The sequence below is a fragment of the Phyllopteryx taeniolatus genome, chromosome 1 (genome assembly GCF_024500385.1).
Source record: "Phyllopteryx taeniolatus isolate TA_2022b chromosome 1, UOR_Ptae_1.2, whole genome shotgun sequence".
Taxonomy (NCBI): Eukaryota; Metazoa; Chordata; class Actinopteri; order Syngnathiformes; family Syngnathidae; genus Phyllopteryx; species Phyllopteryx taeniolatus.
The window spans coordinates 31,117,409-31,144,824 of NC_084502.1; the positions used below are offsets into that span (position 1 = coordinate 31,117,409).

Here is a 27,416-nt window from a genome sequence, read left to right on the forward strand (position 1 = left end):
ACTCGTCGCGTACACATTGAACAGCTGCTTGGTGCACGCTATTTTATTACTCCCCCTGGCTGCCAAGCCGCGGAGGCAAATGTTCTCCATGCGGCCGGTGTCAATGCATCATCATCGCCTCCATGGTAGCGAATAAGCTACACTTCTTACCATGCTGCTGGAAGAGGAGTGGATAGACAAAGACGATGTCAAAGCCATGCTAATTGCTAAGCTATTGTTATATCCAGTCATAAAACATCAAAATGATTTGTGATTTGGTAATACAGTACAGTTGTCACATACGTCTGGCTGGAACAGCGTTTTCGCAAAGACTAACCAACATTGAACAACAAAATAACAGGCCAATTAATACATGTTTAGACAAATAAATATAAAATAATACTCCTCCACACAGGACGCCACGTATGAACCTGAAATAAATTAGTACGTCACTTCAGATTGTGGGCAGGTTAAAAGTATTGTATTATTATTATTATTAATAAATATGTGTAACATGAGCTAACCTTTACTAGTCCCACAATGGGGAAATTTGCAGAGTTTCAGCAGCAATTGTGGATATCCATCCATTTTCTATACCGCTTATCCTCAACTAGGGTCACGGGCGTGCTGGAGCCTACCCCAGCTATCTTCGGGCGAGAGGCGGGGTACACCCTGAACTGGTCGCCAACCAATCGCAAGGCACATATAAACAAACAACCATTCGTACTCACATTCACACCCAAGGGCAATTTAGAGTCTTCAATCAACCTACCATGCATCTTTTTGGGATGTGGGAGGAAACCGGAGTACCCGTAGAAAACCCACGCAGGCACGGGGAGAATATGCAAACTCCATGCAGGCGGGTCCGGGATTTGAACCCCGTTCCTCAGACCTGTGAGGCAGATGTGCTAAACAGCAAGAGAAGACGTCCAAGAAGAACATTGCACAAAACTGAAACCAAAGCTATTGTCCATACATAAAGTATCCAATTCAGTCTATCAGCAATGTTATTTTTTTGTTTGCAAAATAGAGGGATGAGTTTGAATTTTAACGTTTGAGCTCTGATTAATCTGCTTTCATAGACCTGTTTTACTTTGCTACAAGGGTTGAAAATAGAATTGGCAAAATGCAAATGAATCCATAGACAGATATTTTTGACGATGGAACGTCGAAATGTCATATACTGGTACTTAGATTCAGGCTGCAACTAAATCCACCATTAAAAGGTTGCCGTAATAAAAACAAAATGACAAATATTGAAGCCATAATTTAATAATAATTATGATTATGACTATCGCAAGGTAATGTTCTTGACAAAAAATTTTAAAATATGGAAATTGGGACAGATTGTTTTGTTCGTGAATTATAGGTTGGCAGCTCTGGATTTGTAGTTGTTTGTCTGTTTTTTTTTTGGTTTTTTTTAATCACACTACACAAACAAGTATGTTTACAGCATTTACTACAAAAAAAGGGGGGGTACACACGCTGTTACAGTGTATGGAAAATACCTTCCTTCAACTCGTCCAGTGTATGGCGTCTATGCGCATATACACGTGCCTTGGGGTGGCTCTACCAAAATTATCACACATAGACAAATCAGGGTACCGAGGGGGCCAAGGAGTGTCAGCAAACCTGGAAATGAGCTGGTCACCAAAAAGAGAACTAAGAACGGCCATTGATGCTCTGGCTGTGTGGGTCATCGCCCCATCCTGCTGAAACCAGACACGTCGGATAGGATACTTGGTCGCAATTCAGGCACAAACAAGTTATTTATCATCTCAATGTAACGTTCGGCAGTCACAGTAACACAGATCAGACAAAATGATAGACCACAGACCAGATAAACAGACTAATGTTGGAGAGAGTGGAAGCCAACTTCCATCAACGCCTTCCAGAACTGCATCAATGAAAACGGACACGTGACGGATGCTGTTTTCTTCACTTGATTGTGTCAAATGTTATTTCAATACGAACACATTGAGGTCAGTAAAATTTCAAAACCATCTGTCCTTTCTGCCTCACCCTATATTTGTCTCTTGGCTCTCCACTTTCTAATCATTATTCTTCATATAAAATTTAGGTAGGAAGAGTGTTGTGCATCTTTTCGGGAAGAGGTGAGACAGGCTCTCGGTGGTCAGGAGGAGCTTCCAGAAGACTGGACAACTACAGCCAAGGTGATCAGAGAGACAGGCAGGAGAGTACTTGGTGTATCTTCTGGCAGGAAAAGGGAGAAGGAGATTTGGTGGTGGAACCTCAAAGTACAGGAAACCATACAAGGAAAGAGGTGAGCTAAGAAGAAGTGGGACACTGAGAGGACTGAGGATAGGAAAAAGCTCTGACCATGCGTACACACAAAACCTTGTGGGAGAACAGTGAAACTACAAAGAGAAGGCACTAAGAGGGTCTGCAAAGCAATCCGAGTGCACATCCAGCTCCTGTCGTCACTGGGATTTGTGGCCACCAGGACATTTTAGTGGGCGATTGAAGACAGTATATAAGGCATTTAACAACTATTAGCCGAATCATGCCGATCTGCAATTATTTCCCTCGCCGGAATTAACATCCAGTTGTTATACAGACATCAACAAAAAGCCGAAATCAAACAAGGGTCTCCCAATCATATTAGAGCCATAGTCTAAGCCGACATTTCAATTAAAGCACCATCACACTCAAATTCAGCGACATGAAAGGGTTTCATCCAATTAATGCACCAATACTGTAATCTGTGTGACGCACACATCTATTTCAGTTGTGCGAGCGAATTTAGAACAGGGGGCGCTGACGGACATTCCAGAAGGTGATCGAGCTTGCTCCATTTTCTTGACAGATGTTCACCTCAACACATCACCCCTACCCATAGAATTAAAAGTTCAGACTTACAAAAAAGGAAAACATAAGACATTACAATTATCACAAAGCTAGCATTGCTTAATTAGCACTGTAGCTAACAGCACTAGACAATGCAATGTAATACTGGCCACTTTAGCCTGGTTCTCAACCAACAGCAGTGATCTCCCAGAAGTAATCTTCACAGTCAAAAACGTGATGTTCAATAAATTTCTTAATCACGAAAGTTCACACAGCTGCAGCACACAACGATGAATGGAGAGAAAAGTAATTCATACGTGAGTGACGTGACGTTTCTCACTCTTCGTCAAGCTTACGGAGACACAGTAGCAGGCAAACGTCCGGCATCAACATTTTCAAAATAAAAGCATGTATTTCAAAACAAATACAAATGGCTGCATTTACACTAATCATGAACCACGGCGGCACGGTGGTCGACTTGTTAGAGCATCTGCCTCACAGTTCTGAGGACCAGGGTTCAATCCCCGGCCCCGCCTGTGTTCTCCCCGTGCCTGCGTGGGTTTTATCCGGGCACTCCGGTTTCCTCCCACATCCCAAAAACATGCATGGTAGATTAATTGACGTCTCTAAATTGCCCCTAGGTGTGAATGTGAGTGCAAATGGTTGTTTGTTTATGTGTGCCCTGTGATTGGCTGGCAACCAGTTGAGGGTGTACCCCGCCTCCTGCCCGATGATAGCTGGGATAGGCTCCAGCACTCCCGCGACCCTTTTGAGGATAAGTGGATCAGAAAATGGATGGATGGATGAAGCTAATGGTAGAAGGAGGGTTGTGGACGGAGTGTCCCCGATGGGGTTGGTGGTGCTCCAGCTCTTACGCTGCAATTTTTTTTTCTTCCAAACCTATCTTTGCGGCCCGGTACCAGATGGCCTGCAGCCCAGCCTGGTGGTTGAGGTCCACTGCTCTAGAGTTCTTTTTTTTACCTCGTTGAGCATGTTTTCAAGTGGCCAGAGCAGCTTTAAACTACACTTCCAATCTTGTCTTATTGATTGGACTCCAGGTTGCCTCACACCTGACTCTAATTAGCTCTTGGAGAATCCATAGCCAAGAGGTTCACTTACTTTTTCCTCCCTTTCCTGTGAACGTCTCCATGATATTTTCAATAGAAATATGAAAGCATATAATTGCTTGTGTTGTATTAATTTAAGGAGACTTTAAGCAGTTTGTTTATTCTTGTGACTTAGATGAAGACATTTTATGAACAATTTATGCGGAAATTTAAGAATTCTGTACGGGTTCACATCCTTGTTCCTCCCACTGTTATGTTCAGGGAAGGTAGAATACAAACAAACACTGCTAAATCCAAGAAACTAAAGAGAAACAGCACAAGGTAACACAGAAGCAAAAATAATTCTAGTGCCAGAATAAAATATGTACAGGAAATATAAGGTCCAGAATCTTGGGATTTGGCCAATCGATTGCCTTTTTCAATGGCCAGTTTGATCATCTTCAACTTGAAGGCAGCATCATAGATGAGGGTGTGTATGCAGCTTGTAGTCTGACTTTAAACTTTACTCTAGCTCATGCTAAGAGAGGCCTCAGTGGATTTGATCATACCTGTCCTGTTTGGTGCTGATTTTCTGTTCCAGTTGTCTTTTTTTGCCCTTTAATTCCAATAGATTCTTCTTCTCTGACAACAGCTCATTGTCACGGCGATCCAGTCCGGTCGCTTCTTTTTGCATCATGTTCAACCGCTCATCAATGTCTCGTAACCTTGAATGGCAAACCTGCATGAAGGGTGGCGATGGTTTACCATATATTCCATTTTTTTTATTACTGCCAACGCTTCAAAATGTGACTTGCTGTGTGTGGTAACTGTAACTACTGTATGTGCGTGAGACATTGTACATAAACAACAAAGAAGGTGAATCAATGGAGAAAACCACATACAAGGTCTATGTCCACTCATTCCTGTAATGTGAGGAAAACGGGGAATTAGCAATGAAGTTCTGGTCTGTTGAAAATTTTTAAAAATGAAAAAATGGGCATATTCCATATTCCATATTTTTCATAACACATTTTGTTCATAATAATCGTGATATGAAATTAGGGAACTGTTGAATGCATTTCAAATCAGAGCTCATTTTCAAATTCTTGTCAGCTTGAGTGCACGTAAACAGCGAGTGTCTCTCACATTCAATTGCTGCTCCAGCTGCCGTTTCTGCTCAGTGTCCACTGCGATACTGAGGTACTTGGACGGATACACTGTAGTGTTTTTGGTAGAGGTAATGTTGGAGTAGTAGGACTTCTTAACCGCGTACCTCTGGTCTTTTGTGTACAGCACCTTAATGTAGGGCTCCTCTATCACCTGCAAAACATGTGCTGAATTCAATCCTCATTCCTGCATCTTATCTGCCAGGAATTTGACATTTGAAATTGTGTGAAGTTAATACCGTTGCTATCATGGCTTCGGTCTGCTCATTGCCTATGGGGATCTCGTGCACCTTATACTGCTGACAGAGGTAACTCATCACCTCCTCGGGGGCATCAAAGGTCTCGCGCAGATAGGTGAAGAACCCAAAGCGCCTGCAGAAGACAAAAAAGGGAAATTAATTGAAGTTAAATATTGATAACAGTGGTGGGACTGAATCAATCTAATTTATTACATGCTTTGTTTTTTATCACACTTTGATTGAAGTCAGAAATATTTGACAATAATCAGCAAAGCTTGAATCGAGGCAACTGGACTGTTTGTTGAAGACCTTTCACCTTTAATCCAAAAGGTTTCTTCAGTTCTACATTTTAATTCAACACCATCATCCCCTAACTCCTCTCCTCCTAGCTTCTCCAGTTCAGCGACTCCCCTGCCATCTGCCATTGAATTTACAGCTTCCGGACAAGCAGGACACAGCAGGTGAGGCTGGGGGACACAACCTCCACCACACGCACCATCGGGACGGGGGCCCCCCTCTCTCCGCTACACTTCTTACTCTACATGAACAACTGCACCTCAACACACCCAACTGTCAAACTCCTGAAGTTTGCAAACAACACCACAGTTATCAGCCTCATCCTAGACGGTGACGAGTCTGCATATCGACAGGAAGTGGAGCTGCTGGAGCTCAGGTGCGGACAACACAACCTGGAGCTGAACATGCTCAAGAGTGTAGAGATCATTGTGGACTTCAGGAAACATCCTTCACAAAAGCTGCTCCTCACGCTGTCCAAATGCCCTGTGTCAAGCATCGAGACCTTCAAGTTCCTGGCAAATAAATGGGAGCAAAAGCTGCTCCTCACGCTGTCCAAGTCCATCCTCAAAAAGATCCAGCAGAGGATGGCTTTCTGCGGCTTCTGAGGAAGCACGGCCTGCCACAGCAGCTTCTTAGGCAATTCTACACAGTCCTTGAATAAATTCTGTGCACATCCATCACAGTTTGGTGCTGCCACAAAGGAGGACAAAAATCAGACTGCAAAGGACAGTCAAGACTGACAAAAAAATTATCGGTACCCACCTACTGACTCTTGAGGACTTGCACGCTGCCAGAACTAAGACAAGGGCATACAAAATCCTCTTGGACCCTCCACATCCTGGTCAGCCCCTATTCCAGGTCCTTCCCTCAGGTAGGGGATATCGAACAATACAAACTAATACCAGCAGACATTCCAACAGCTTCTTCCCTCTTGCTATCAACGTCTTAAACAGTTGAGTTGACTTAAAAGATCTTTGTTACATGATGCCAATTTTGCACATCTCTGTCGTTCACTCACTTTTCTATCACACTGGACTATTTGCATAGTGTTGTTAGTACTGGCCACCTATGTGTTAGAGAACTCTGCACCATTTGCACAATCGTCACTATACCAGATCATTGCACTGTTAGTTACTTTAAATTGCTACAATTGCTTGAGGAGTCTGTATAATTCGCACAATGCAATTATATCAGGATCACCACACTAGTGGTACACTTTCATTGCTCAATGACTCTCCATACTTGTGTTTTTTTATGTCCTAAATTTATATCTTGTTATAGTGGCTGTTTGTTGTCATACTAGAGTGGCTCCAACTACCGGAGACGAATTTCTTGTTTGTCTTGTAATGTACTTGGCCAATAAAGCTCATTCTGATTTTGATTGTTTTCTTAAAAGGAATGGGCCTTCATTTTTTTTTTAGATGCACTGTAAATGAACTGCTGACTCTGGCCCCCGAAGAAACTGCTTTCCTATGTTTTGCTTTGTGTCAGTGTTGTTTGAGTCACTGCACTGCATAGACGACAATCCCGAGTTTGAATTTTCAGGAATTCTGCCAATTCTGCCCTTGGTTTGAACCAGTGTTTGAGAGTGTTATAGTTTTTAAATGCATTGGTATGTTATGTTTGAAGAAAAGCCTTCTGACTTTCTCTGACAAACAAGCCACTTAATGGACCACAGCATTCCAGCTCCTGTCTTTCATCAGGCTCTGGTGTAGTGGCCCTTCTTCTGGTGGATTTGATAGACATACACGTGAACATAAACTATTAAATTCTGACCATTTTTTATTAGAAACTATTGAGATGTTGTTGCACAAGTGTCCACACCCTCTTATAACTGGGGGTGTGGCTGTGCTCAGACTTAACCAATCACATTCATATTTATGTTAAAAGGGAGTTAGCTTTTCCTGTTGTGATAACACTGACTGCTATTTGGGACTATTCATAATTCCTACCAAATTGACCAAGGCAACAGTTCAAGGTGAAGAAAAACAGCCCCAGAGCATAATGCTGCCACCACCATGCTTCACTGTAAGTATGGTGTTGTGTTTGCACCAAACATACTGGAATTACTGTAAGGGAAAAAAACGTTTAAATTCAGTTTCATTGGACCGTAACACATTTTCCTACATGCATCTAGGAGATTCCAAGTGTGTCTTTGCAAAATTTTGAACTCATTTCTCCTTTCTTGTCATACGTAAAGTAATGGGGAAATTATTACGCTGATGTTGTCCCTTTCGTAGCAGGATTTCAAGATTCTTGTTGCTTTTTTGAAACAAATTCACTAGAGTGTTTAGAAAGGTTGCAAAGTTGTCAACCCAGACTCTGGTTTTGTAAACAAGCTCCTCTGAGTTCACAGCCATGTAGTTAGGGCAAGCACTGCACGTCAGCGGGTACGGAAGTACTAAAAAACAAACATATATATCTAAATTACATCAGCGCATACACACAGAGCAGAATTTTTCTTTGAAAAAACTAATTGAATATGGATAGCAGTAAATGGTGAGAATTATACATAGGTAAAACGGTTTTCCTGATTTTTGGGGTCGATTTTGGGGGTACGCATTATACTCAAGAGCATATTATACATGAGAAATTACCTAACTTTGGGGCCCCTTATTGCAAACCACTTATATGCACCCCTGTGCGTAATGATTTTTCTTACGCTCACCTCAAAGACTCAATATGACGCGATGGAGGAGCTCTTGACCACGTCTCTGCCGGAGCAATAATAGCATTGATTCTCAAGCTCATTTTGTCACGCACCTAAAGTCAGAAACATTCACAGTAAATACATTAGCTGGGGTTTAAACTTGATTAGTATTGCATTTGCCTCTAAAGGTGCCTAGCTACAACAATCAGAAGCATCCTCACCTCTAATAAGAACTTGTCCATGTCATCTTTCCTCTGGAAGACAAAGGCCCTTAGGTCATTGAAGGAAATGTGGTTCTCCAAGTACTTGGCAAAGCGATGATCTTTCATGTTGACCTGAGGAAGCAAAATTTAAAAGCATATACTGTATGAGGGCTGGCCAATTAGTAGATATTTTGTATGCATTTTTTTAAGAGTTCAAAGCCCATCCCCACTGGCGTGCACTGCTTACAACAACATGGTTGCAAACAGAGAGGAGCTTGTGAACCTAAGCACACTTCTTCAACCCCTGTAACTATTTTTTAAAAAAGCGACTTGCAAGTTTAACTCCAGCTAAGAAACAAACATGAGTGAAATTATTTTCACATTGTTTTTCAAATGACAAGAAAGGGGCCAGGTGGAAGGCAATTGTGGAGTTGCGGTAGGTCCTGAGCATTACCAATGGCATGGTGCCTATTAAAAAAATAAAAAATAAAAAAAAATAAATAAAAAAATATTCATCCCTGAAATGTTTGGTTTTTTGTTTTTCCAGGGGTGGGGTGGGGGTGTGGAATACAGATAAAGTAATCCCCCGCTATACCAGGGTTCACGCTTCCCAGTTCTGCTATATTGCAGATTCTTTTTGCAAGTGTTATTGCAGTTGTTATTAGAGTCCCAAACCAACCTTTTTATTTCTGATTCAATACCGATATCGCAACCTTCAATACTGGCCGATACAGACATCAGTCCGACCCGATATCAGCAATAATCATTAGACTTTACTCCGATTTTATTGGCATTATCGGTATCGGACGATAATGAGCATTTTATGCTGATCGGCTTTAATGTCATAATTCGACGATCCAATCAATCGGCTCCGCAAAAGACATTTACTCCACGTCGCCATCGCCAAAAGCTAGTTTATTTTTAGCCTTATCGCATGTCTTTTGGCATAGTCCTGTAAATATCTGACGGCCAATAAAGTTATTTAAAAAATTAAAAAACATGTCGGCGGTATGGAACAGACACGTCTGAGACAGACAACACGTAATGCCCGGATCAGACTACAAGACAAATTTGCTCTTTCACGATTGCACAATGTCAGACTACTGCAATAAAATCTTTTATTCCGATACCACCGCATCCAGTTTTTTCCGATCACTTGGCTACATTGTGTCAACACAAACGGATACACTCGTTACCGTGGCGACCACAACAATAATGGATCGCGCCGTGTGTTTGTAAGAACAAAATGGGGAAAAACGTGTTGGTGGTCACCGGTGCTCAGGAGAGGACGTTTGTTTAAGGCTTGCTTCAGGTATGTTCACGTACTTTTAAAACGATACGGCTCGCAAGCAGGCAACAAAAACGTTATGTAGCCTAGCAAGCTAGTGGTACCACGAATGGTTGGACGTAAGCATGCCGCTGTTCTGTCGAATCATGCTCTAAAGTTTCGGTGTGGGTGAAGTAATTTAATTTAAAATAAAGTAATTTCTGTCATGTAATGTTGGTTTGACCTGACTGTTTAAAATACATGACCTGACTACAACAGTGATTTCCAACCTTTATGGAGCCAAGGAACATATTTTACAATTGAAAAATCTCACAGCACACCAACAAACAAAAATGTCACAAAAAGTGGTTACATTAATTACTGTATTTACTTCCTGCCATCTAATAGAAGACCATCCATTTGTTCTGTCTGTCATTATGGCATAAATAGATGAACAAAGATACATTATCTATTGTAAATATATTTTTTGGAGCAATTAAGTACACGAGTATATACAGTAAATTAACAGGTCATTTAACTAGACACATTCCTCCATCATGTGATCGGATCGGTGATCGTTTTTTTAAACTCGCTGATCGGTCCCAAAAATCCTGATCGCGTCAAGCCTAATAATCATACATACTTTACTCAGGGTGTGGAATGTTAGAAAAGGCATGATGAAGTGATGTTACTCAAACAAAGAAAAATAATCAGCAACAGTAGGCATGAGTAAAACTGATCCATTTGTTATTAACCAATGGGTTACATAAAGTGACTTTAAAAATAAGAATGTACTAAAATTGAATCAAATAAATAAATATTTTGGAAAATCCTGAAAAATAACCAGCTTTAGAGTCTTCAATCAACCTGCCATGCATGCTTTTGGGATGTGAGAGGAAACCGGAGTACCCGGAGAAAACCTCAGGCACGGGGAGAACATGCAAACTCCACACTGGCGAGACCGGGTTTGAACCCAGGTCCTCATAACTGTGAACCAGTCATCCACCATGCCGCCTACATTTGAATAGATTAAATTAAAAAAAATCCACCGTGCCACCTACATTTGAATAGATTAACGGGGAGCTTCTATTTTAAGCTGCGCAACATAGTTGAGGCTTAACGGTAGTGATGAACTGTACCGACCAATCACATGCAAGTTCCGCCACCCGTTTAACCAATCAAATCTGCGGCAAGCGGCTATTACTGAAATCACTGACTGCGCACAGACTAGACAGAGACAAGGAGAGAGTGTTTGTAAATTGAGTTAAAGAAAATTTGGAACAAACGGCGCTTAAAATGGAACAGGCAGTCATTTTTGTTTGTAATTCTCAATGAGAAGTGCCCACTGGGAGCTGTGATTAAAAGTGCACATAATATGCGAAACGCCATTGTAAACCAAAACAAAGGTTTTGAACAAACATAACCTCTAAAACGGTTCAGCTAAGATTTGTTAAATTCAAATATGTAAAATTGTTTGAGACTTCACTGTTGTGTCAAGATGCCAAACAGAAAAGGGGCAAACTCAAACTATTTTTCTTAAGTTCAGCACTTAATTTGAACATGGACAGCTTTTTTTTTTTTTTTTTTTTTAACAGTAATTTGTCGTATATAATGCGCAGCCATGTATAATACGCACCCCAAAAGTTGACTTCAAATTCTGCAAAACCCTTCTAGTTATGTATAATGATTTTGCTCCTACCCATATGATCAAAACATGAAGCATTATCTGTATTTTGTTTGTTTTTTCAAATAATTATTCTGAAGTTAAGCACTTTATTTGAACGCGTAATACTTTCTTTTTATTTACATGCTCTTATTTTGAAATTGGCAGCCCTACTTTTATTTTGTAAATTAGAAAACACACAGTTGTGCTTATATGTTTGATTACACGGGCAAAATTTCTAAGATGGGTACTATTCTTTAAAGAAAACATGAAGGACCAGGCGAAACACGTAGTTTTATTTTAATGGGATTCTAAATGAACTGTCAAGCATTTCAAAAAAGCATTTTATCCAACAAAACATAACCATAAACAAATTAATGATGGTGGCTGTTCAGTCATATATAGTGATATATTTCACCGATTCCACACATACGGAGTACAAGTACTTACAATTGAGTACTTGGGATTATGGGAGATGTGGTATGCTTCTCAGACCGTCCCACTCAATAGAGCCAGAAAAAAATAAACTGTTTGATACTCCCATGATCCCCTGCAATGTCACAGACAGGAAAACCTATATCAAGCTGACATTGGTCCTACTTCATCTGCCCAGAAGATATGTTAGGCTAGTCAAATGGTATCGGTGTCGCAGGATCAGAGCATTTTTTTCAAGCCTGAGTGTAGACATATCGGCATGACATTAGTATTGGTACCTGTGCTTCCGTATAAAAAAAAATCAACACTTGTTTTGAATAACGTCATTGTCGTTTGCATTATCTAAAGGAAGGGGGATAAGAGTTTAAGTCTCCATTAAGCAATACTTTGGGTGTAAATCCGACTCACCACAAGCATCAAGGGCTCGCACACGTTTCCACTGAAGAGGTGTCTGTTCTGCCTCAACCACTCCACAGCCACGTGTGTGTCCCTGTGGCGTCCACGCAGCTTCTCCTCTTTCATCGTCATCATGTTATTCATGTCAGTGAGCTTTTTCTCCAACACTGTCAAACACCACAAAAGAAAATGATCTGGCAATCATAACATCACTTGTCCTTGATACTTACTTCTCAACTCTGCAGACAGGTTGTCCTTCTCTCGGCGCAAGTCGGTTTTCTCTTTTTCCACTTTTCCCCTCTCCATTTGGATGTGCCTCAACTCGGCATTGACTTCACTGATCCTTGGCGTCACGTCTGGTTGGTTGTCAACTTCAGCAAGCACGACTTTCAAGTCCTCGGTCATCAATTTGATGTTTTCGATGCGCTTCCTCTGATCTTCTTCTTCAGTCTGCTTCATTTTAAATTCCTGTTTTATATCTTCTACCTGTGAATAGGAGCAGTCACTTTTAACAATTTAATATACTGTACATCTCACAGTACACACCAAAAAATTTGGGAAGTAGGGCTTTCGGCTGAAATTTCAGGATGAACCTAAAATGCACGATAACCTTTACAGATGTACTTAATTCAACCTCTTAACTTTTGGATAGATGTCCAACTGTTCAATGTTTCAGTACTTTTTGCACAACCTGCCGTTTGCTCTCTATCAAGGAGCTAAACCACGATCCATGAAGAGAACAATAGATTTCCTGGTTCAACTAGAATTGGTATGTAGACAGTTCTCTTGGTGGTAAAGATGATTCTGATTCATAAAACTGTTGACATTTGACACCATGAGACCAAGTCTACACATAACAATTGATCAACAGTACCTCACCATTGCGAGGCTTCACGCACTTATTAATATGAGCGTATAGCTGTGTGAATATTGCTGCTGCAACAATTTAATTTCCCTCAGGGGATAAATAAAGTACAGCAGAACCTCGGTTCACAAGCACAATTCGATCCGTGACTCCATTCACAAACAGAGAATTTTGCGAACCGAATGTTTCCCATTGAAATGAATGGCAATGCTATTAATCAGATCCAGCCCCAGAACAGTTATATTTACCATATTTTTATCAGTGTATGGTTAAATATAAATGAAATACAAGACATAAAATAGTGTGTAGTGTGTCAAATAGTGTCAAACCAGATATAGACCACAATATCATTTTATGTAGCCCGCTAGAGCAAATCATGTGTCTACTTAAGGCATCTTGCTAAACTACGGACCAAAAATGCAAATCATCTTTACTTTTAATAATGTTGAGATATCACAGGCATTTCTTTGGCTACCAAACCCCTTTTTAAAATCAAGTGACCAATATTTACTATTTTTCTTGATTTATGATTTCAAAACTACCGTTAGTTATCAATGAATTTATTTGTGTTCAACAAAACAAAATGTGTTAAAAATTAAAGCAGTGGTGCACCCTAACATTATGATTTTAACACTGTGGCTTTAAGGAAGAATTTCTCCTTCCATGGTATCAGTGATACGAGCCAAGAACTTGCTCTGCACAGTATAAAGATTGATGACCTATTGAGTTGTCAAAGAGCAGAAGACGTTCATGTCTCATAATGATACGCTGTGAGGAGAAAGCTTTCCCTAAAGCCACATTGTTTAAACCATAAAATTAGGGTGCACCACTGCCTCAATACTGAACACATTATTTAGATGTAAATATGTTTTTTGTTAACTTAAATATAATATAATATGTGACTTCATAATTGAGCAAACATAAAAACTAATATGTAGTGCGGTGAATAAGTATAGGCCCCATTCTCAGATTCTTGCATAGTTTCCCCACTTTTAAGATCATCAAACAAATGTAAATAGACAAATATAACCAAAGTGAACTTAAAATGCTGTTTTTAAATGGTGATTTCATTTATTTAAAAAATAAATAAACTCAGTAAAATTTCAAAAACATCTGTCCTTTCTGCCTCACCCTATTTTGTCTCTTGGCTCTTCACTTTCTAATCATTATTCTCCTAAATAAAATTTCAAGTTAAAGAAGTCTTATGCGATGCACCTTGACTGAAATAGTTCATATTTAATATCCTTATTGTGTTCCACATGATTAATGCACCCCTATGGGGGGCACAAGCCAGTGCAAACTGTAGGCTGGTCCCAAGCCCGGATAAATGCAGAGGGGTTGGGTCAGGATGGACATCTGGTTTAAAACTTTGCCAAACAAATATGAACGTTCATTCAAAGAATTCCATAACGGATTGGGCGTGGACCGGGTTAACAACGGCCGCCACCAGACCAGCTACTGTGGGTGGAAGACGAAGGAGAGGTGGAAAGTGGGTTCTCAGGCAGAAAGAAGAGGAAAGCACATAGCCTAGAACTTAATGTGGGGACTTTGAATGTTGGGACTATAACAGGAAAATCTCGGGGGTTGGTTGACATCATGATTAGGAGAAAGGTTGATATATTGTGTGTCCAGGAGAGCAGGTGGAAAGGCAGTAAGGCTAGACGTTTAGGGGCAGGGTTTAAATTATTTTACCATGGTGTGGATCGTAAGAGAAATGGAGTGGGGGTTATTTGAAAGGAAGAGTTAGCTAAGAATGTCTTGGAGGTGAAAAGAGTATCAGATTGAGTGATGAGGCTGAAACTTGAAATTGAGGGTGTTACGAATAATGTGATTAGTGGCTATGCCCCACAGGCAGGATGTGACCTAGAGGTGAAAGAAATTCTGGCAGGAGCTAGATGAAGTAGTTCTGAGCATCCCAGACAGAGAGTCTTGATTGGTGTAGATTGTAATGGGCATGTTGGTAAAGGAAACAGGGGTGATGAAGAATTGATGGATAGGTTTGGCATCCAGGGAAGGAACTTGGAGGGACAGATGGTGGTAGACATTGCCAAAAGGATGGAAATTGCTGTAGTGAACACTTTTTTTCCCAGAAGAGGCAGGAACATAAAGTGACCTTTAAGAGCGGAGGTAGAAGCACAAAGGTGGATTACATCATGTGCAGATTATGTAATCTGAAGGAGGTTACTGACTGTAAGGTAGTGGTAGGGGAGAGTTTGGCTAGACAGCATAGGATGGTGGTGTGTAAAATGACTCTGGTGAGGAAGATTAAGAAGACAAAGGCAGATCAGGGAACCATGTGGTGGAAGCTGTGAAAGGAAGAGTGTTGTCCAGCTTTTCGGGAAGAGGTGAGACAGGCTCTCGGTGGACAGGAGGAGCTTCCAGAAGACTGGACCACGACAGCCAAGGTGATCAGAGAGACAGGCAGGAGAGTACTTGGTGTATATTCTGGCAGGGAAAGGGAGAAGGAGACTTGAGGGTGGAACCTCAAAGTACAGGAAACCATACAAGGAAAGAGGTTAGCTAAGAAGAAGTGGGACACTGAGAGGACCGAGAGTAGGAATACATTGAGATGTGACGTAGGTTAAAGGTAGATGTGGCAAAGGCCAAACAAGAGGCATATGATGATATGTATGCGAGGTTGGCCACTAAAGAAAGAGAAAAGGATCTCTACAGGTTGGCCAGACAGAGGGATAGAGATGGGAAGGATGTGCAGCGGGTTACGGTAATTAAGGATAGTGATGGAAATGTGTTGACTGGTGCCAGTAGTGTGCTGGATAGAGGGAAAGAATACTTTGAGGAGTTGATGAATGAGGAAAATGAGAGAAGGTCCACTCTTTGCAGCTATAACAGCTTCAACTGTTGTGGGAAGGCTTTCAACAAGGTTTACGAGTGAGTTTCTGGGAATTTTTGCCCATCCCAAGAACGATGAGTCCCTGCAATTAATCATCACGGAATACAGATATACAGCAGCTGAAATAAGTATTTAGCACATCATCATTTTTCTAATTAAATATATTTCCAATGGTGCTATTGACATGAAAATTTCACCAGATGTTGGGGACAACCCAAGTAATCCATACATACCAAGAAAGTAGAAATGACACAGGGAAAAAGAATGGCCCAGCCAATCACCTGACTTGAATCCAATCGAAAGAACTGAAACTCAAGGTCCATAAAAGAAGCCCACAGAACCTTCAAGATTTGAACACTGCTCATGTGGCGGAACGGGCCAGAATCACACCAGAGCAATGCAGGCGACTAGTTTCTCCATCCAGGAGCCATCTTGAATCTGTCATTGCAAACAAAAGCTTTTGTACAACGTATTAAATACATACCAGTTGCTGAGGAAGAGGAATTCAGACTCGTTTACCGCAGTAACTGACTCTGTGTACCTAACCTGCTCGCTTGCAGGTTAGGTATACTCAATCCTGACTTTCCATGTGTCTCCTCCCACCTGAAGCAAACACAGTTTTTCTGTTTCTCCACAATCCCATCGATACTGAGCCACAACTAAATCTAAAATATGGTTCTACAAAACAATGACACAAATACAGTATGTACCGTGCTGTGAAAAAGTATTGGCCCCTTTCTAAAATGTTTATATTTTTGCATAGTTTCCCCACTTTAATGCTTCCGATCATCAAAACAATGTAAAAAACTATTCCAAGTTACCTGGCCCTGTGTGAAAAAGTAACCCCCTTGTTATCCTGAATTAATTGTAGCTAATCACAATTTTTGGTTAATTTTCACTAATCGCACCCAAGCCTGACTACCTCCAGACCTGTTCAATCAAGAAATCACTTAAACAGAATCTGTCCCGATAAAATCAAGTCGGACAAAAGATCTAAAAAAGCTGCAACAAAATTCCAGAACAGTCGAGAAATAAAGTAATTGACATCAGTCCGGAAAGGGTTACAAAAGCCATTTCTAGGATTCCAGCGAACCATAGGGAGAGTAATTATCCTCACATGGAGAAACAATGGAACAGTGGTGAACCTTCCTAGGAGTGGCCAGCCTGCAAAGATTATCCCAAGAGAACAGCAATGACTCATCCAGAAGGGCACAAAGGAACTCAGGACAACTTCCAAAGAACTGCAGTCCTCCCTTACCTCAGTTAAAGTCAGTGTTCATGACACAACAATAAGGAAGAGACTGGGCAAAAATGGCATCCATGGCAGAGTTCCAAGGCGAAAACCACTGCTAACCAAATACAACAAAACTTTGCCTAACTTTTGCAAAAAAAACATCTGAATGATTCCTAAGACTATTGGGAGAATATTATATGGACTGATGAGATGAAAGTTTAGCTTTCTGTAAAACGTGTCTTGTTACATCTGGCGTAAATGTAGCACAGCATTTTAGAAAAAGACCATCATACCAACAGTCAAACATGGTGGTGGTAGTGTGATGGTCTTGGGGTGCTTTCACATTCAGGACCTGGACAACTTGCTGTGACTGATGGAAGCATAATTTCTGCTCTTTAACAGAAAATCCTTAATGAGAATATTCGGCCTCAAGCTGAAGCACACTTGGGTTCTGCAGCAGGGTAACAATCCAAAATACACGACCAAGTCACCTTCTGAATGCCTTAAAAAAAAAAATGAAGGTTTTTGAGTGGCCTAGTCATTAAAATGCAGTCACATGACCTTAAAAAGGACATTCATGAGCGAAAACCCTCCATTTTTGCTGAATTCAAACAATTCTGCAAAGAACAGTGGGCCAAAATATTTCCAGAGATGTGAAAGACTCATTGCCAAGTATAGAAAACGACTGATTTCAGTTGGTACTGCTGAGGATGGCCCAACCAGTTATTAGGTTTAGGGGGCCATTACTTTTTTACACAGGGCCAGGTAACTTTGAATAGTTTTTTTGCCCCTAAATAAATAAAATCACCATTGAAAAAGGGTTATATTTGTCTTAAATTTACGTTTGAAGTGGAGAAACTATAAAAAATTTAAGAATTTGAGAAGGGGGCCAATAGTTTTTCACAGCACTGTATGTCATTTACAAAAAGTATATTTAATAATACAGTGGGTACAGAAAGTATTCCGACCCTCTTAAATTTTCCATTCTTTGTTATATTGCAGCCATTTGCTAAAATCATTTTAAGTTTATTTTTTTTCCTCATTAATGTACAAACAGCACCTTAAACTGAATTGAAATTTTTTCAGATTTGTTAAAAAAGAAAAAATGAAAAATCACACAGCCATAAGTATTCAGACTCTTTGCTCAATATTTAGTAGAAGCACCCTTTTGAGCTAATACTGCCTTTTTGGGAATGATGCAACAAGTTCTTGACACCTGGATTTGGGGATCGTCTGCCATTGCGCCTTACAGATCCTCTCCAGTTCTATCAGGTTGGATGGTGAATGTTGGTGGACAGCCATTTTCATGTCTCTCCAGAGATACTCAATTGGGTTCAAGTCAGGGCTCTGGCTGGGCCAAGACCAGTCGAGGAGTTGTTCTTAAGCCACTCCGTTATTTTAGTTGTGTGCTTAGGGTCATTCTCTTGTTGGAAGGTGAACCTTCGGCCCAGTCTGAGGTCCTGAGCACTCTGGAGAAGGTTTTCATCCAGGATCCCTGTACTTGGCTGCATTTATCTTTCCTTCGATTACAACCAGTCGTCCTGTCCCCGCAGCTGAAAAACACTCCCACAGCATGATGCTGCCACCACCATGTTTCACTGTTGGGACTTTATTGTGGCTGCTTTTCTCCACACATACTGCTTAGAAGTAAGGCCAAAAAGTTCTATGTTGGTCTCATCAGACCAGAGAAACTTATTTCTCATCATCTTGCAGTCCTTCAGGTGTTTTTTATTTTTTTATTTTTTTTAGCAAACTCCATTCGGGCTTTCATGTGTCTTCACTGTGCCATAAAGTCTCAACTGGTGGAGGGCTGCAGTGATGGTTGACTTTCTAGAACTTTCTCCCATATCCCGACTGCGTCTCTGGAGCTCAGCCACAGTGATCTTTGAGTTGTTCTTTACCTCTTTCACCAAGGCTCTTCTTCCCCGATTTCTCAGTTTGGCCGCACGGCCAGCGCTAGGAAGGGTTCTGGTCATGCCAAACGTCTTCCATTTAAGGATTATGGAGGCCACTGTGCTCTTAGGAACCTTAAGTGCAGCAGAATTCTTTTTTGTAGCCTTGGCCAGATCTGTACCTTGCCACAATTCTGTCTGTGAGCTCTTCAGGCAGTTTCTTTGACCTCATGATTCTCATTTACTCTGACATGCACTGTGAGCTGTAAGTTCTTATATAGACAGGTGTGGCTTTCCTAATCAAGTCCAATCAGTGTAATAAAACACAGCTGGACTCCAATGAAGGTGTAGAACATCTCAAGGATAATCAGAATAAATGGCCAGCACCAGAGTTAAATATGAGTGTCACAGCAAAGGTTCTGAATACTTATGGCTGTGTTATATTTCAGTTTTTCTTTTTTAATCTACAAAAAATGTCAACAATAAAAAAAATTCTGTCAATATGGGGTGCTCTGTGCACATTAATGAGGGAAAAAAAATAATATTTTAGGAAATGGCCGCAATATAACAAAGAGTGAAAAATTTAAGGGGGTCTGACTACTTTCCGTACCCACTGTATACCTCATGAAGGAGGAATGTTCTAACTTTTACAATCCAAATTCCAATGAAGATGGGAGGTTGTGTTAAACATAAATAAAAACAGAATACAATGATTTGCAAATCATGGTCTACCTATATTTAATTGAATACATTACAAAGACAAGATATTTAATGTTCAAACTGATAAACTTGATTGTTTTTAGCAAATAATCAGAATCAGAATCATCTTTATTTGCCAAGTAATCATTAACTTATAATTTTATGTCTGCAATACATTCCAAAAAAGATGGGACAGGTGGCAAAACGTTGAGTAACGCTCATCAAACAACTGTTTGGAACATCCCACAGGTGAACAGGCTAATTGGGAACAGGTGGGTGCCATGATTGGGTATAAAAGGACCTTCCCTGCATTGCTCAGTCATTCAAAAGCAAAGATGGTGCGAGGTTCACCTCTTTGTGAACAAGTGCGTGAGAAAATAGTTGGAAAGTTTAAGGACAATGTTCCTCAATGTACAATTGCAAGGAATTTAGGGATTTCATCATCTACAGTCCATAATATAATCAAAAGATTCAGAGAATCTGGAGAAATCATTGCATGAAAGCGGCAAGGCCGAAAACCCTACATTGAATGCCCGTGCCCTTCGATCCCTCAGGCGGCACTGCATCAAAAAACGACATCAATGTGTAAAGGATTTCACCACATGGGCTCAGGAACACTTCAGAAAACCAATGTCAGTAAATACAGTTTGACGCTACATCCGTAAGTGCAACTTGAAACTCTATTATGCAAAGCAAAAGCCATTTATCAACAACACCCAGAAACGCCGCCGGCTTCTCTGGGCCAGGAGCTCATCTAAGATCGACTGATGCAAAGTGGAAAAGTGTTCTGGGGTCCAACGAGTCCACATTTCAAATTGCTTTTTGGAAATTGTGGACGTCGTGTCCTCCGGGCCAAAGAGGAAAAGAACCTTCCGGACTGCTATGGACGCAAAGTTCAAAAGCCAGCATCTGTGATGTTATGGGGCTGCGTTAGTGCCAATGGCATGGGTAACTTACACATCTGTGAAGGCACCATTCATGCTGAAAGGTGCATACAGGTTTTGGAGAAACATATTCTGCCATCCAAGCAACGTCTTTTTCCTCAAGGTCATCGTACCATCAGAATCTGATACTGGCCCATGACTGGTCCCATTAAGACATCACAAATCAAGCAGATGGTCAACTGTCAACTGGATTTCCTAACCCTTTTTGATTATTTCACTTGACTTTTTTTTTTTTTTTTTTTTTTTTTTTACACAAAACATACTGTTCTTTGTCAGGAATGTTTTGCGTTGATATGCAGGCCACCAGCTTTTCACCCTGGCGCAGGTCTGCGATTTGTCACTCACCTCTTTGTGCATTCGATCCAATTGATCTTGTTTTTGTTTGCATTTCGAGGAAGCTTCTTTGATCGCAGCACTCTGAAAATTAAGTTATTACAAACAACAAACACTGATTATATTGCACATTTCAGCCAGGGATGCTAAAACACAAGATGCTTCAATGCAATATCATACTTAGAGTGGTACCTTTAAGTTCAAATGCCCATAAAGTTATAAAATGTGGGGTTTGAGCTATCATTATACGCAACATTGTATCAGACGAGCTGTCTGCGCAACTCAGTAGACCTCACTTCAGCCAGCATCAGAAGATTAATTGAAGATTCACTGCATGCATGCTTAGATTTTTTTTTATAACGTTCTGTGACATTTCTTCTGGAGGGCGACACTGGTAAGAATGTGTGTTGTGTGTGTGTGTGCTCAGCTGTGTGGCAGAAATACTGGTAGCGGCCGTAAAACGCCCTCGTTCCACGTTCGTTCGTTAACCACTGAAAATTATAAAAACATTGCTCTTGCTAAGCTGTGGAAGTGGCTGCACGTGAGATGCTTCGTGCACACATTTAACCAGTGTGCTAGGCATGCAGTGTGGCGCTTCCTGGCCAGAGGCAGACAGTAAGAGAAAAGGTGTTTTTTATTTTATTTCTGGTTTACAGCACAGAACGGAAGTCTCAGAGACGTAAATTTTTACAATCATGTATAATCAAGTGTTCTAAATAATGGTTCAGCTTTTGCCATCATAATCTCTTCTTTTTTTTTTTTTTTTAACCTCCCCGCCCCCCAAAAAAATGTAATTGTGTGATGAACCGTGGGTCAAAAATCATGATGCGTATCGAATCGTGACTTTGGTGTATTGTTATGGCCCTAGTGTGTGTATTCATGACATTTCCATTCATTCGAATAGGGAAACTTGATTCGAGATAGAAGTGATTGAAGTTACGAGCATGATCACGGAACAAACTAAACTGGAAAATCAAGGCACTACTGTATATGTTTGTGCATGGTAACAGGAATTAACTATTAAAGACAAATGTTTTAAATGGAAGCTGGGCCAGCGTCACTGAACAGATTGTGGTTGAACTACGAGGTACTTTACTGTGTATAAATTATGGTAAAATTTAAAAATTAAATCGGGGAAAAATACATGTCTATAGTTAAAGATAGAAATGGATAATGACGCTTTGGGCAGAATGTAAAATGGGTCACCTTTGCCTTCATTTGTGCATCACTGGGCTTCAACTGCTCTTCAATCGACTGAAGCTTAGTCAACATGGGCATATGGGCCTGCTTGAGGACGATGAGCTGCTTTTTAACCTTGTCTCGTTCCTTCTTCACACCCTCAAGCTCATTGCGGGTGGTTTCATACTCCTACAAGCAGAGGGAAACCGCAGCTTCAATATTTGGATGAACACTCTGTGCGAGGGTTTATAGTTCACAACTCACCACTAGGGTTGCAAAATTCCGAGACTTTTCAAAGTTGAAAACTTTCTATTGGAATCAAATGGGAAATTGTGTGACTAAATGGAAATAAACCAGGAATTTAAAGGTCCCATACCACGCCTATATATATTTTTCAATTTTTTTTAAGAATCTTTGATGTCCTTCTATTGGGTTTGCAAAATAATTACAGCTGGAAACCCTTTTTTTAAAAAGCTATCCCAGTTGTTCCAAAACACCTGGCAGATGAGACGGCTGGATTTCTCAATAATATTCTATATGTACCGTATTTTCACGACCATAGGGCGCACCGTATTAAAAGGCGCAGTCTCAGTTACGGGGTCTATTTCTGTATTTAACACATACATAAGGTGCACCGTATTACTGGGCGCAGGCATGGTAAAACATACGCTAGCTTAAAACATACGGTAGCATGCATGCACGCTAAAACAAAGTTTTTAAAAAGGCAGCGGGAGCAAAACTGAGTTCGGTTGTACTTTATTGAAGTATTTAACAGTGTACTCATGTTATTTTTTTTATCAATCCTCCTCCACAAATCCATCAAAGTCCTCTGTATCCGAAATGAACAGCTGGGCAAGTTCTTCAACAAACACGGCGGGTTCCCTCTTGTCATTGTCAGAGTTGGTCTCGTTGCCGGGGGGCTGTTCAGCAATGATACCTGCTTTCGCGAAAGCTCGGACAACACTCAAAGCAGATACCTTAGCCCAAGCATCCACAATCCATTCACATATGATGGCGTAACTCGTCCGGCGTTGTCTCCCTGTCTTAGTAAAGCTGTGTTTGCCATCTGTCATCCATGGCTCCCACGCCGCTCGCAACTTCACTTTGAACGCCCTGTTTACATGGATGTCCAGCGGTTCGTCAAGCCTTCCGGAATGATGGCAAGCTTCCTCACTTGCTGCACATGGCAGAGTTATTGCCCTCAGTCGAATGATGACTTGATATGCTTCTCCCGGCTGTTTTTTGCTCATTAATCTATTGCTCGAGTTGGTCTTCCAACTCGGACCACCTCGCCTTGTTTCCGCGTTTTGTTTTTCTTTTTTTCCCGCGGAAACTCAGCTTGGTCTTCTTGACTTGGCGAAGCTCGTTTTCCTGCTTCCTCCACTTGCGAACCATGGATTCGTTGATCTTGAATTCTCCTGCGGCTGCTCGATTCCCATGTTCCTCTGCGCAAATGATAGCTTGCAGTTGAAACTGTGCTTTGTAAGCGTGTCTCTTCGTAGGTGACATTTTCGGGGGTCTTTAGCCAAACCGATGTTGTTTTGCACAATGCACACCCCGGAAATGCTCCCAGTCAGTCAAAAAATAATAATAAATACACCTCGGACTGCTGTTCCCCTTAATCTGAATATGGAAAACAGCTTTGCTCTAATTGGTAACAAGCTATATCTCAGCCTCTTCTGGCAGCCAAGCGTTCATAGCGACATCGGTTTTTGGTCCATGGATGTCGGCTCTTCCTATCATTGTGACGCAGAATTCACTGAGTGTTGGATTGTTCACCCACTAACATAGAATGTGAACTGGGTTTAGACCAAGGGGGTACAAACTACGATCCGCAGGCCGAATATGCTAAAAATAACATTGTAGACGGCCGACAACACTAATTTTCCTGGCTTTGAAATATTGTCATGGTTTGTTTTCTTCGTATATCACACCAAAAGAAACTAACTAAGAAGATGGTTCACACTGTGCATCAATCTAAACACTTGGGCACGTTTGTTCTAAAGCTTAATGAAATGGGTGAATTCTTGTCAGTCATCGAGTATCTCCCTCCAAAGATTTTCTATAGGGTTGAGATCTGGAGACTCGCTAGGCCACTCCAGGACCTTGAAATGCTTCTTACGAAGCCACTCCTTCATTGCCCGGGCGGTGTGTTTGGGAGCATTGTCATGCTGAACGACCCAGCCATGTTTCATCTTCAATGCCCTTGCTGATGGAAGATGGTTTTCACTCAAAATCTCATGATACCTGACCCCATTCATTCTTTCCTTTACACGGATCAGTCATCCTGGTCCCTTTGCAGAAAAACAGCCCCAAAGCATGTTTCCACCCCCATGCTTCACAGTAGGTATGGTGTTCTTTGGATGCAACTCAGCATTCTTTCTCCTCCAAACATGACAAGTTCCGTTTTTACCAAAAAGTTCTATTTTGGTTTCATCTGACCATTTGACATTCTCCCAATCCTCTTCTGGATCATCCTAATGCTCTCTAGCAAACTTCAGCGGGGCCTGGACATGGACTGGCTTAAGCAGGGGGATGCATGTTTGGCACTGCAGGATTTGAGTCCCTGGCGGCGTAGTGTGTTACTGATGGTAGCCTTTGTTACTTTGGTCCCAGCTCTCTGCAGGTCATTCACTAGCCCCCACCCCCACCCCCCCGTGTGGTTCTGGGATTTTTGCTCACCGTTCTTGTGATATTTTGATCCCACAGGGTGAGCTCTCGCGTGGAGCCCCAGATCGAGGGAGATTATCAGTGGTCTTATATGTCTTTCATTTTCTAATAATTGCTCCCACAGTTGATTTCATCACACCTAGCTGCTGAACAATTGCAGATTCAGTCTTCCCATCCTGGTGCAGGTCTACAATTTTGTTTCTGGTGTCCTTTGACAGCTCTTTGGTCTTGGCCATAGTGGAGTTTGGAGTGTGATGGTTTGTGGTTGTGGACAGGTGTCTTTTATACTGATAAGTTCAAACAGATGACATTAATACAGGTAACGAGTGGAGGAGAAAGAAGCCTATTAAAGAAGAAGTTTCAGGCCTGTGAGAGCCAGACATCTTGCTTGTTTGTAGGTGACCAAATACTCATTTTCCTCCATAATTTGCTAATAAATGCTTTAAACATCAGACAATGTGATTTTCTGGATTTTCTTTTTCTCATTTTGTTGCTTATAGGTGAGGTATACCTATGATGAAAATTACAGGCCTCTCTCATCTTTTTAAGTTGGAGAGCACAATTCGTGACTGACTAAACACTTTTTTGCCCCATTGTACATCAACCTTGTAGTGGCGGACACAGTTGCAGCCTGAATCAAAGTACCAGTATATGAGATTTCAACATGCCATCGTCAAAAATATCTGTCTATGAATTAATTCACCTTTGCCAATTCTGTTTTCAATCCTGCTAACAAAAAAAAACAAGTCTGTTAAATCAGATTAATCAGATCTCAAATGTCACAATTAAAACCCAGCACTGTATTTTGCAAACAAATAACATTACTGGTAGATTGAATTGTATAGTTTATGTATGGACAATTGTTTCAGTTATTTTGTTGTTCAAAGTTGGTTACTCTCCGCAAAAACGCGGTTCCACCCAGACCTATGTAAAAAGCATAATGTATCACCAAATTACTTATTTTGATGTTTTGCGACTGCATACAATGATAGCTTAGCAATTAGCATGGCTTTGACATCATCTTCGCCTATCCACTCGTCGTCCTCCCTTCATGACACTTTTGTAAGAAGGATTGTAAGAAGTGTAGCTTATTCACTACCATGGAGGGAATGATCCGTGACTTACAATGCGTTGACACCTGACGCAAAGAGAACTTTCGCTTAATAAAATAGCGTACACCAAGCAGCTGTTCAATGTGCACACGGCGGTACTGTTAAGACGCTTTTTCCAAAATACGGAACAATCAGTGTTACGGCTGTAACGAGTCAACATCCAGTGATTTCCGTAACAAAATACAGACGTTCCGTAACATTTGACAGCTCTGTAAACGCTACTCACCACCCAGGGTGTCTTCTTCTCAATTAACTCAATCGCATTCAGATGCCTCTGCTTCTCATAGTAACGGTTCTCGTCAAGTTTGTGTCGCTCATATCTCTGTTTGGTTTTCTCCAGGTAGCTGGTCCTCTCCTTTATAACATTCTGAAAAAAGCAAAAATGAAAAACTCTGGTTTCTATTACAGAATAACAGAAGATTAAACTAGGCAATTTTAGATTATTTGTTCTCCTCTGCTCCGGTTTAATCGGATTGTCATGCTGAATAAAACGCTCTGCTGTACATTTTCACCTCCATTTCTCGATCTTTGGAGCGAGAGTTTTTGAGCTCACAGTGATATTCGAACATTTCCGGAGAACCCACAGACTTCTCAGTTGCCTCCAGTAATTCGACTTTGGACATTTTGGCAAACTGTCCCACTTTTTCCTGGTGCAGACAAACCAAACACATTAAAGGAAAGTCTGAAAAGATTGGCACAAATGTTCTGTCAGGTTATAATTATTTTAGTCCAGAGACTGTAGACTAGAGGTACAATAATTAATCAACAACTCATTGATCAATCAAATTAATCAACAACTATTTTGATTAATAGTTTTGGAGACATTAACAGCCTCTCAACAGTAAATATTCTCAGATTTCTGTAGTCCTCCATGAAAGCAGACTCATTATATATATGTTTAATCAAAACAAGCCATTTGCAAACATCTGTTTATGCTTAGGAAAACAATGATCAACATTTTTGCCATTATTAAGATGTTATGGACCAAACTAACTGAATCATAATGCATGTTTTTGCATTTTCTGCACTGTCAATTTGGAACACTGTCCTGTTTTGGAGTAAAATCCAATCAGATTTATCAATTAATCGAAAACAAATGGACAGATTAAAGTATTATTAGAATAATTGTTAGCCCTACTCCATACCTGAGGCAGAAACTGGCAAAGGTTATTGACTTGAATATGCAAAGCCTTAACTTCCTCCTCCACTGTTTTCTGGTTACAAGTTCTTCTGTTGAGCCTCCACACTGACTGGTTGTTCTCCACATGGATCTCTCGGTTAATTATTACATTCCCACCTCTCTTAAAACTGGAATAAGAAAACATTGTTTGTAATTAGGTAGTCTTTAATATTTCTAAATAAAGCTGATAAAATGCAAAACAGGAACAAAACAACTGTGGCATTTTAAAGCATGTTTTATTTTAAGACATTGATGGTCTTGAATGCCAATGGCAACAATACTAAACATAATGCAAACGTATCTTAACA

At 40.8% G+C, this 27,416-nt stretch overlaps 1 protein-coding gene across 3 annotated transcripts in view; it reads right to left on the bottom strand.

Annotated features, from left to right (window-relative positions):
* Positions 1-27,416, bottom strand: part of smc5 (structural maintenance of chromosomes 5) — a 52,258-nt gene that overhangs the window by 18,300 nt on the left and 6,542 nt on the right. For 2 of the 3 annotated variants that reach the window (XM_061788600.1, XM_061788614.1), the window contains exons 4-15: positions 27,074-27,236; positions 26,441-26,575; positions 26,155-26,295; positions 22,174-22,335; positions 20,980-21,051; positions 12,380-12,635; positions 12,162-12,316; positions 8,407-8,520; positions 8,204-8,298; positions 5,239-5,371; positions 4,980-5,153; positions 4,403-4,572 (exon numbers count right to left, since the gene is read on the bottom strand). In XM_061788600.1, the coding sequence (XP_061644584.1) occupies positions 4,403-4,572; positions 4,980-5,153; positions 5,239-5,371; positions 8,204-8,298; positions 8,407-8,520; positions 12,162-12,316; positions 12,380-12,635; positions 20,980-21,051; positions 22,174-22,335; positions 26,155-26,295; positions 26,441-26,575; positions 27,074-27,236 (1,770 nt within the window). The remainder of the gene's footprint in view (positions 1-4,402; positions 4,573-4,979; positions 5,154-5,238; positions 5,372-8,203; positions 8,299-8,406; positions 8,521-12,161; positions 12,317-12,379; positions 12,636-20,979; positions 21,052-22,173; positions 22,336-26,154; positions 26,296-26,440; positions 26,576-27,073; positions 27,237-27,416) is intronic. The other variant, XM_061788607.1, reaches the window with a different exon arrangement.